Source organism: Musca autumnalis, unplaced genomic scaffold (genome assembly GCF_047663935.1).
Source record: "Musca autumnalis isolate F117 unplaced genomic scaffold, ASM4766393v1 scaffold_4, whole genome shotgun sequence".
Lineage (NCBI taxonomy): Eukaryota > Metazoa > Arthropoda > Insecta > Diptera > Muscidae > Musca > Musca autumnalis.
Window position 1 is genome coordinate 4,917,632 of NW_027411977.1, and position 11,452 is coordinate 4,929,083.

General features: G+C 34.9%; 1 protein-coding gene across 1 annotated transcript in view; it reads right to left on the bottom strand.

Moving 5' to 3' along the window:
- The window catches only part of LOC141402286 (uncharacterized protein KIAA1143 homolog), a 23,113-nt gene extending 20,837 nt beyond the window's left edge, over positions 1-2,276 (bottom strand). The window contains exons 1-2 of the mRNA XM_073983210.1: positions 1,986-2,276; positions 1,724-1,865 (exon numbers count right to left, since the gene is read on the bottom strand). Coding sequence (XP_073839311.1) covers positions 1,724-1,865; positions 1,986-2,090 — 247 coding nt within the window. The 5' untranslated portion in view covers positions 2,091-2,276. The remainder of the gene's footprint in view (positions 1-1,723; positions 1,866-1,985) is intronic.
- Between the last annotated feature and the right edge of the window lie 9,176 nt (positions 2,277-11,452).

Here is an 11,452-nt window from a genome sequence, read left to right on the forward strand (position 1 = left end):
CTAGTTCCCTGTACTCATCCTTTGGCAACGGTTATACAACTCTAATGATGGAATTGACAATCCTTAAGAACTATGCCCCCTTACACTTGAGTCCCTCTCACCAATTTATGGGGTCACAAAGAAAGTGCCACTGTATTGACTGGCCCAGCTCATGTTGTTGCTGTTGTACACCAACGAAAGACAGACCACGCAGTTATTGGATGAAACTATCCATCCATTTTTGTTCTTATACCAAGTGTTTTTCATGCGATAATTTATCGCGCTTTGCTCTCTATCCTATTCTTTGGTTTTCATTTTCTCTTCACACCGTTCGTTTATAACGTTGCTATTCCTTTTCAAATTTACTTTCTTACTATGTTTGCCCGTTCTTGGCATCTGTTTCGGCGTTTATTCTTTGGACAAAAACACTGAAAGGTGGCTACTGCTTGTGGCCAGAGAATCTAATTGTAAAGCATTGTAGGTGTTCCATTCTAGTGGAAATTTTTGGTTCAGTACTATTCCCATAACGAGGATGCTGAACGTATATGCCCTGTATTTCAGGACTTCCCACTGTGATACATGTCCGTATGTTACATCCTTCCATTGTTGCGATTGTCTCCCTAACATATTGTATATGTTACTTGGATGGTTGGTTTATTGCGCGGGCTGTCTTGGCATAGACTGACGACAGCTGCTTCTGTTGCTGCTGTCTCCGCCGTTTTCATCGTCGCCGCTTTTCTTGTTGTTGTTGCTTTATTCCGTTTTAATGTTCACTTTTATCGTCGCGTTTGCTTTAGCGGAGCCCCAGTTGGTTTGTTGGCCGAATGTGTGTGTGTGCATGAGTGTCACATAGAATCGACTTCACTTTTTTCCCAAGCAGATGAATTGAGGGTGCTCCGCTGGCAAAAGTTCCAGGAATTTAAAGCATTTCCAAAATAGATTTATTCACTCTCATCCGTGAAACAATAAAAATATACCAATTTAGTTGTTTATGTGAATTAGGGCTTCTGCATAAACTAAATGCGATTTTCAATAAAATTCCTAAGTGAAAAATTTTGAGGTTAGGAAAAAACTTTTTTCCTAAGGACTTAAAAAACTGCATTAATACCAGAAAATTCTGATAATGGCAATATTCTCGCCGTAGAACACAGAAAGAACTTTACACAACATAATATATTTTCGGTCTTCTTTTTTAAATTGATTAAAATCGAAAATCTATTTTTGCGTACCTTTTTTGTAAATATTTTTACAAGTATTGTTAATATTTTATTTATTGTTCACTATTAAATTTTTTGAAATGATTTCACTCTTCAAACTATGAACACTTCTTGCACTTGCAGTTCACAATGGTTTTTTCTGCTAGATTGCGAAAAAATATATTTTGTTGGAATATTTTGTAGAAAAAAGAGGAGCGTGGAAACGACGAAAAGAAAAATAACTAACGACAGACCAACGCTCGACTTCTGACTCAACTAAAACCAAAATGACAGCTAAACTGACAGAACACACACACAACGCCAACGAATAACAACACAAAACAAGCACAAAGTAAAGCTACGGACGGACATATGCAGACGGACGGACGAACGGACAGACATGCGAACATCGCCATCATATCATCGTAACACAATCATCTCGTGGTGCAATCATAAGCGCACTACGCCGGAAAGGTTCGTTCAGCAAGAGATCAGACATTCGATAGGATTTCACCTTTAATTAGGCATATGTTTTTGTTGATATTTACCTTTGGCCAATCGTTTCTGTTCCTCTTCAGCTTCTTGGGCAGTAAGATCACCAGATTTTAACACCACAACAAGAGGTTTCTCGTCTTCACGTTCTGGTTCCTCGTCCGATAGTTGATCTTCGTTATTTTCAAGTTTTTGTCTCTATTCATTGAGAAATTAGATAGGTATTTGTATTATGTATTTACAAATCGAATTGCATTCTGGCCATCAAGGCAGACTCTTGATAAACAAATCACTAGAAAGAATTGTAACATAAATCACCTTTGTATCTACGTTTGGTCCTTCTTTGTAACCAATTTCTTGCTTTAATTTTGCTAAAAATGATGGATCTTGTGGCTTAATATAGGCTATATTTCGCTTAGACATAGTTTAACTCGACAACAACACAAACAACGTTAATAAATTATTATCACTGCACACATTTCACGCCATAAAAAACAAACTACCGGAAAATAAATTGAAAACACGCTTCTCCTTTTACAAATAAACTTTGCAAAATATGTTTGGCATTTGTTTTGTTGTCTTCATTCGTTGAATATCGTTGCTAATGTCAAGAGTGTCAAAAACAGTTGTTGAATGGGTATGACTACCACAAGAACGTATATTGTTTGTCAAAGTAACCGTTGCGAAAGGTAAACCATTTAATACGACCTACGACAAACTAAAGCGTTGCGTTACAACAACCACATGAAAACATCAAGAACAAACTTGGCGTCACTTACACATTTTTCATGTGGTTGTTGTTTTCAACGCGTCACACAACGGACGGTATTGGGCCAAATACATACGGCCCGTTGTGTGACGCGTTGCGCGTTGAAAACAACAACCACATAAAAAATGTGTAAGTGATGCCAAGTTTGTTCTTGAAGTTTTCATGTGGTTGTTGTAACGCGACACTTTTATCTTTTATGGCCCGGGACATACGGTCCGTTGCGCGTCGCTTCACTCTTTAGAAACAACAGCCACATGAAAAAAGTGTAAGTGATGCCAATTTTGTTCTTGAAGTTTTCATGTGGTTGTTGTAACGTGACGCTCAACGGACCGTATGTGCCGCGGCTTTTATTCTCTTATCAGAAGCAAGCAAGGCAAGCAGGCGAGGTAGCTTATGTACTCAGCCCTTAAGGAATACAATATGTCGAAAGTCACACTATCGCTGTTTCAACATGGCGACGTCAAGTTTATAGGCGAGGGGTATGAAGTAGTGAAACCCATGTATATGGTTTTCTGTGTTTGTTGTGTTGCCTCTTCTTGTTAATCGTCGCAAATATTTTTCTTCCATTTTCTTTCATTTTTATTTTCTCAAGCATAAAAAGGTTTAATAAAAACATTTAATTAATGAAACAGTGAAAATTTAACTATTAATATTAATTTAATTATAAATGTTAATTATTTTGTGTTGTTTTTTGTTTATTTTAGGTGTGTACGATAACCCAATAATTTGTTCAAATTCGTACAAATTATTGCTGAATGCTGTTCGATAACAAAATTATCCAGCAAAAGAGAGCGAGTTTGGAGAGATTTTTGGAGAGTTTTGTGACTGAGAACTTGCAAATTTTTGCTGGGAAAATTTTTGCCGAAAAAATTTGCAAGTCTGATCAGCTGATTTGAAAACATTTGTTTTGTTTTATTTTTTATTCTTGTTTGGCGAAAACAAAAATAAATATTGAAATATCAAAAAATTAAACATCAAAAGCTGAAAAATATAAAAAAAAAAATCATGGAAAACAAGAACATCAAATTGATGCAAAAACTTTTCTTCTTCTTCTTCTTTTTCAAAACAGTTGATTCCTTGCAAGTTTTTACAAATTGTTGTTCGATAACTTTCTGCAATTTTTCTTGCTTGAGAGAGTAAAATTCACTGAGAGAGGTTGCTGGAATTGACTGAGTAATTTTTGCTGGGAAAGTTATCGTACACACCTTTTGTTTGTTTTCTTCTTATTGGTGTGAGAAACACAACAAACGAATTGTAAAATAAAGATCACACGCCAACATCTTAAATTTCACATTAACGTATGTGGACACTAACGAAACTTGAAAAGAAACTTTAACGAAATTGGTTTCAAGAAACCTTGCTAGTCTGACCATCGACTTCATATGTGGCCTGTTCCCGTATTTTATAAAGTGGTAAAAATCGTAAAACTTGTAAAAGTCGTAAACGATTTTCATATAAATTTTGTGTACGGAAACGCAAAATGTGTAAAAGTGGTAGAAGTTTTAAAAACTTTTTAGTTCTGGAACAGAGCTATGGTGTGGTATTTTGATAAGTCCCAATTTACATTAGGCGAGTTTACTTGCGGCAATTGTCAATTTGTAGGTGAGAGAGGGTGCTGAGAGGTAAAGGGTTGCCATATGCCTCACCTCTCTCTCCTACAAAATGACAATTGCCGCAAGTAAACTCGCACAATGTAAATTGGGACTTAGTCTCATGCATGGTACAATAATACAGGTAGCATTATCATGCCAGCTGATGGTAACATAATGTGTCAACTGCATTGAATTGATGTCAAATTTTGACACCTTATGTTACCAACAATTGCTGATGCGGCTACCTGTGTATTTGTACCATGGTCTCATGGTTTAATTAGAAAGGTTAGTCCCGGGCCACACTACAGTAATTTCACTGAAATTTGATATGAAATTATGCGTCTCTAGATCGACGTCCATAGTAGAGTAAAATCATAAAATTGATGTAGTGGGGAGCTCGATTTAAGAACACCTAATTTCATGACATTTTTTAATGAAATTCACGCTAGTGTGGACCGGGACTTAGCTAAAGCTATCTGTCAGTTTTAATTTTTTCTTTCGAGTGTTCCTAAAACTTCAAAGTTATATACACAATCTGTGTATGTGTGCGTGCTGTTTGAAAAATATGCCAAACAATTTTAAAAACAATCGAATTCAATGATTTTTAAAATTGTTTTTATCATGGTACAATAAGAAAGGTAGAACAGGTTCGAAAAAACGATAGAAATTCAACCCTACACGTATGCCCGCTTCCTGTCAGAATTGTTACACTGGCATATGCAACAGGTTGCCTTTGTTTGTTTGATAGTTTTTTGTCATTTTATCCAATTCGTTAAAACAGCGCGAAAATGAATGAAGCACAAATATTTGTTTTCACATATACATCAAAACACGGTCAAAAACTTATTTTCAACTTAAGTTTGATAAATATATTCTACAACGGCTCTGTAATTAACGATTTCATTGCAATTGATTTTGAATCTATTTTGAAAACATTTTAAATATTTTTCAAAACAAACACATACACACAAAATATAAACTTCAAATTGACAAAAGTCGGTCACACTCAGAAAAAAAATTGAAATCAGATGTGAGCTCTGTTATACCTTTCTATTTATACCATGGTTTTTATAACATTTGTATGGAAAAATCCTTCAGCTTTGCATTGAAACAATCATTTCATCATATCCACAATTCGATTATGTGGAGAACTTTGACACTTCATTAATTTTTTTTTTGCGTTTTTATAACATGATCAAAAAATGCATTGTAAACAAACCCACTTGTTGCTTTTGTGTTTACTAATTTTGAAGTTTTAGGAATTCAGGGAAAACAAGCGTTCTATAGATTGATTTCATTTAAATCTACCTCTTTACCCTGCGTTTACAAATGACAGGACAGTTGACTTCATGTATTGATTGTCAAAATCCCCCAACTTGCCTGTGTGACGTAGTCGTCCCGACAACTGCAAAAACAGTTGTAAAATTTTGAATGAAAATCATCGATATCTTTTTGTTTTCCATTCACATATTTTGTTTTTGTTCATGTTCTTTTGTTTTCAACACATTTCAATTATTATCATCTCATTTATTTTTATAAAAATGCCAAAAATTTGTCTTCCTTACTGTCTGTGAAAAAATGATAGACAGCTGGGAGACAAACGACAAATGTATGTATGTGTTAGTAAATCAGAGTTGTATTTGAAGACAAACTGTCTGGTGTAAACGACTAGTTACTTATACCATGATATGTTTGAAAAATAAAGCCCTAATAAACATGTGTTTTTTGATTTCAAAAACAAGAGATTGAAACAGCTTTTTCTTTTTCAATGAATTTCCAGCGACCTCAAACATATTTGCAAGAATTATGGCCCCGGCACATACGGCGCGTTGAGCGTTCCGTTACAACAACCACATGTAAACTTCAAGAACAAACTTGGCATCACTTACGCATTTTTCATGTGGTTGTTGTTTTCAACGCGCACCGCGCCACACAACGGACCGTATGTATTTGGCCCATTATACTTTCTGCGAGAAATAATGCATTTGGTGGAATGATATGGAAACATTCAAATTAAAAATCTAACGAGTTTTCATTTATGTTTTCCAAAATATTCAATCAAATGTGGAAAAATATTAGTTTTTTAAATTCCAATAATTTATAGACATTTCCTTATTTTGTTTACATTTTTATTTGACACTAACGTTACAAACAAAAACAATTTCCTATGTGGTTGTTGTTGAGTTGTATTTGTTGTAGTACTTTACCTGGTTTGTTCTACCATGATTTTTCATCAAAATCCATCATCTTCTTCTTTATTGCATATTCGATATTCGAATGTTAGCGACCATATTACATTTCATGTATAATTTTCTTTATAAATTATTGATAAAATATGAATATAAATCTCTGTTTCTTGCGACACTTATTAAATTTTCTGCATTTCGAAATTCCGTCCATTGTTGAATATTTTGAAGCCAGGACATCTCTTGTCTTCCTCTGCTGCGTTTACCTTCTATTTTGGCTTGTAGAATTCTTTGCAGGATGCGGTATTTTGGGTTTCGCATTATGTGTCCGAGATATGACATTTTTCTCCTTTTTATGTGATCGAAGAGTTCTCTTGTTTTATTCAATCTTCGTAGAACTTCGTCATTTGATACGTGAGCTATCCACGGTATTTTAAGAATTATTCGATATATCCACATTTCGAAGGCTTCTAAGCGCTTGACATCTATTGCTTTCAAAGTCCATACTTCCACAGAATATAACAAAACTGGCCATATGTAGGCCTTTATGAACCTTGTCTTTGTTGCAATGTTAATATCATGGCTTGTTAATACTCTTTTGTATTTGTGAAAGGCGTCTCTTGCCATTTCTATCCGGCATTTAATTTCTTTGGAGTTATCCCACTGATCATTTATTGAAAACCCGAGATATTTGAAGCTCGACACTCTCTCGAGTGGAGTGTTATGAATTGTTATATTCATGTTTTCAAAATTATTTTTCTTGCTTATTATCATATATTTTGTTTTATTGGTGTTTAATCTTAACCCATATGTTTCACTACACGCAGTTAGTCTTGTGACAAGGTTTTGTAGACCCGATAAGCTGTCTGCTATTAGGGTAGTATCGTCAGCGTATCTGATATTGTTTACGTATTCATTATTTATTAGGACTCCTTCTTGGACGTTGTTAACTGATTCCTTGAATATTTTTTCGGAATAAATATTAAACAATAGTGGGGACAGTGTACAGCCCTGTCTTACTCCTTTGGATATAGATATTTCTTCCGTAATTTCTCCATCGATATTAACATGTGCACTTTGATGCCAATACAGACTTTTAATGCATCTAATTTCTTTCTCGCTTATTCCAATTGACGCCAGAATATCCATGAGCTTGTCATGCTGTACGGTGTCAAATGCTTTCTCGTAGTCTATAAAGCACATAAATATATCCTTATTGACATCTCTACATTTTTGAACCAACACTTGAACGCAGAATAGTGCTTCACGCGTTCCTTTTGCTTCTTTGAAGCCAAATTGTGTTTCACCCATTTCCCTCCATCATATGGGTACTTAACTAGGCGTTTACACCAGACAGTTTGTCTTCAAATACAACTCTGATTTACTAACACATGCATACATTTGTCGTTTGTCTCTCAGCTGTCCATCAGTTTTTCACAGACAGCCGGGTTGAAAAATTTTTGACATTTTTGTGAAAAAGAAGTGAGATGATAATTCAAATGTGCTGAAAACAAAAGAATATGTTGCTCTGTTCCTTTACGTGCAAGAATCTTCAAGTTTTGCCACTTTTTACTTGAAAAGCGTTCCTTTACTTCAGACACCATACATTTCAAATGGGAGCCGTTGACAACTTTTACTACTTTTGCCGGTTTTACCATTTTCAAAAGTAAAGGAACATACCATATATAAAACAAAATATGTGAACGGAAAACAAACAGAAATCGGTGATTTTCATTCATAATTTTACAACTGTTTTCGCAGTTGTCTGGACGCCTACGTCACACAGGCAAGTTTTGGGATTTTGACAACCAATACTGTCCTGTCATTTGTAAACGCAACGTTACACGATATGTTTTTTTACATATGGGTTGTCACTTTTTATACACAAAATGTATAAGCAAAGTGACAACACATATGTAAAATAACATATCGTGTAAAGTACCCATTACTTGGTATTTTTTGAACGGTTTGGATTCAATTTTTGATACCTAAAAGGCAGTTTATACAAGCCATCAATGTCATATGTGCTGAAATTGTCCATCCTTAAGCAGTCGCTGATGTATGCAATATTGGAGATTTTCCTTAGTCCCGGTCCAAACTAGAGCGATTTCATTGAAAAAAATTAATGAAATTGTGCGTCCCTAGATCGAGTTCCATTGTCCCGGGCTACACTACAGTAATTTCGCTGAAATTTTGACACGAAATTATGCGTCTCTAGATCGAGTTCCTTAGTAGAGCAAAATCATAAAAATGCTGTAGTGGGGAATTCGAGCTAAGAACGCCTAATTTCATGAAATTTTTTAATGAAATTCATACTAGTGTGGACCGGGACATAGTAGAGTAATATCATGAAATTGCTGCAGTGCGGAACTCTATCCACGAAAGACTAATAAAAGAATAAAATAGTTATGGCCCCGGCACTGTTGTAACACTATTGCTCTGCTCCAGAACCTGCAAGAATCTACTAATTTTTACTACGATAACAATTTTTCCTTTATGTTATTGGAAAAAATAGTAAAATATATAAATAGTAAATTAGTAGATTCTTGCAGTTCTGGAACAAACCAAATATCTTAAAATGGAGAAAGGACCAAAAATGTTAATTCGCGTGACAAAATTAAAAGGTCGATTATGGATAGCAACCCAACTCCATTGGACTTCATTTGACGTTCAACCTTTGGATTTGACAGATGAAATCGAGTGGATTTCGTAAATGTAAACATAGCATAATATACATCGAACATAGAAATAAATATATAAAATGACCCTTGGAATTTGACACTAACATTACAGCCCAGTTCAGTCAGCTGGGTACTGCTACCTTTTCTTGTTCTACCATGAGCTAAAGGCATGGGTATATAAGCTGCCTCGCCTGCTTGACTTGCTTTCCTGCTTCATTTCTGATATAATAAAAATAAAAAAATAAAGAAGGCCGAGCAAATTTCGAAGTGGTTTTGCCCTTTTCTTTTTTATTCTTTTATCAGAAGCAAGCAGGCGAAGCAGATTTTGTACCCAGACCTTAAAGATTGAAAACACTTATATTGAATGAATTTAACAAAAATTTCTGACGTTTCACTTATTTTAATTGTATGATTTTCTTTTCTGGCAACGCAACTTCAGTTGAGTTGCTATCCATAATCGTTCCCTAAATTTTTGATGTTTAATAGTAATACTTGCGAAAGAACGATCTGTCAAATAGTGATATTAATTGGCATTTGTTCTCAAAGTACGGGAACGGATAATTACAAATATTATGTGTGTTTGTTTACCCAAAATTTGTACAAATTGTTACTGGATGTTGTTCGTTTGCTCTGCAGTGCAATGCAAAAGACTTTGGCCGTTTACAAGAAGTTACTGGACTTGTACAAATTATTGAGTAAACGAACACACCTATTGTAAAAGTTCTAGCTAAAATGTCATATTATTTGCAATCACGATTTTTTATCAGCCAAACTTGTCAAGTAGAAGATAAGAGAATGACATTTTTGTTCTAACTGTCGAAAGTTTGGGTACAACTTTTGCTATTTTTGGAACACTTTTCTACAACAATATTCTGTAGCATAGCTAAAATAATTTTATTTTTAACTCTATTTGGTACTTTCAACATATAAACAGTGAAGTTTTAAATTCCATATTTTTTGTAAAACGGCTAACTATGCAGATACATCTACCTTTATTAATGTAATATACACACATCTCAACAAAACTGCCAAAGTGAATCTAAAAATAGACACAAAGCACCGTGGACGATTGGTTGATGTTATTTTTCAACAACTATCAAAATAGTTATGTGCATTCTCTGCAATGTGGAGACCATGGCACAATTACCCAGGTAGTGGTATCACACCAGCTGTTCGAATATGAAAAGTCAAATCCTTTTATAAAAAAAAATATTTTTGTTGTAATTTACCCAACAACGTAAAGAAGAATTTGACATAACATATTCAAAATTTTACGATGCCACTACCTTGGTAATTGTGCCATGGTGGAGACACACGACAGTGGGAGTAGTTAATTTGGTTTACATATGCGGCTACAAGAGTTTTTAGGTGTTTCGGTTGAATTCGCATTTCAACGAATTCATCAGTCACACTTATTCTTGAGCTTGAGTCGTCATAAAATTGGGGAAGGGTTCTTTATATCAGCTGTTTGCTATGCCCTACCTTGTAATGATTGTACCATGATACCTACCTTTCTACATGGGAGAACAAGAAAGGTATGCTAAAGTGCATTTTACACTTGCACTTAAAACAGGTGTTTTGGGAGTTAACGTCATTTATTTGTATATATGCGATTTTTTAAACGACCACTTTGTTTTTTGACAACAAATTAAAATGTTGTTAGATACAACAAAAGGTGGTTGTTGTGCGAAGGGAAATATGTTTGCGACATTTCGCTCCGAATTCGTACCGAAATCGGAAGAAAAACATTGGTATATTCGAAGGGAAATTTACTTCCGACATTCTCTTCGAAATCGGAACGAAACGTGAAGAAATTCCCCTACAAAAACAAATATAGAAATCGGAACAAAATCTGAACGATAATGCTTCCGAAATTGTTCAGATGTGTCGGGTATCCGACAACTGGTTTGCTGGGAAAATAAAAAAATAAAAACAAAAGTTGCGAACATTTTTGCGGGAGTTAACAAGACGGAAATTTTTAATGGAGCGGAGTTGTAGTCTTTGTCGACGGATGAACTGGGGCTCAAATCTTTTTCTATGAAAATGTGAAATGAAAACGTTGGAATATCTACTCCAGAATAAACAGGCGAACTGCATTATCCAAACCTATGTGAACCACTAAATATGGTTATTGAAATGAGAATTTACTAATTTCGAGAATGAGTTTATTGAAACACTAAAGTTCTTCAAATTACTAGGAAAATTGTTAAAAATCCTGGCAAAAGGAGTTGACCAAAAGCAATGAGGCATTCGGCACAATGAGTTGATTAAGTCTCGTAGAATGAGAGAAAACAAGTAAAAAAGTGTCAGTCGGCTTTGCCGACAGAAGTATACCCTCAGCCAATGTGAATTGAAACTCTCTCTTCAGAATTTTGTGGCCCTTTTTGGACATTTGAACTTGCCGACAAAAAGTGGATTAGGAATTAACTGCACTAAGACACAAATGTTGAACTTTTGTAGGACAGGTGCCGTTAGGGAGGACCGATATGGGCCATTTTAGAAGTTAAACTAAATTTTGATAAAATATTAGGAGATCCAAAGTTTGGACCAAATTGGT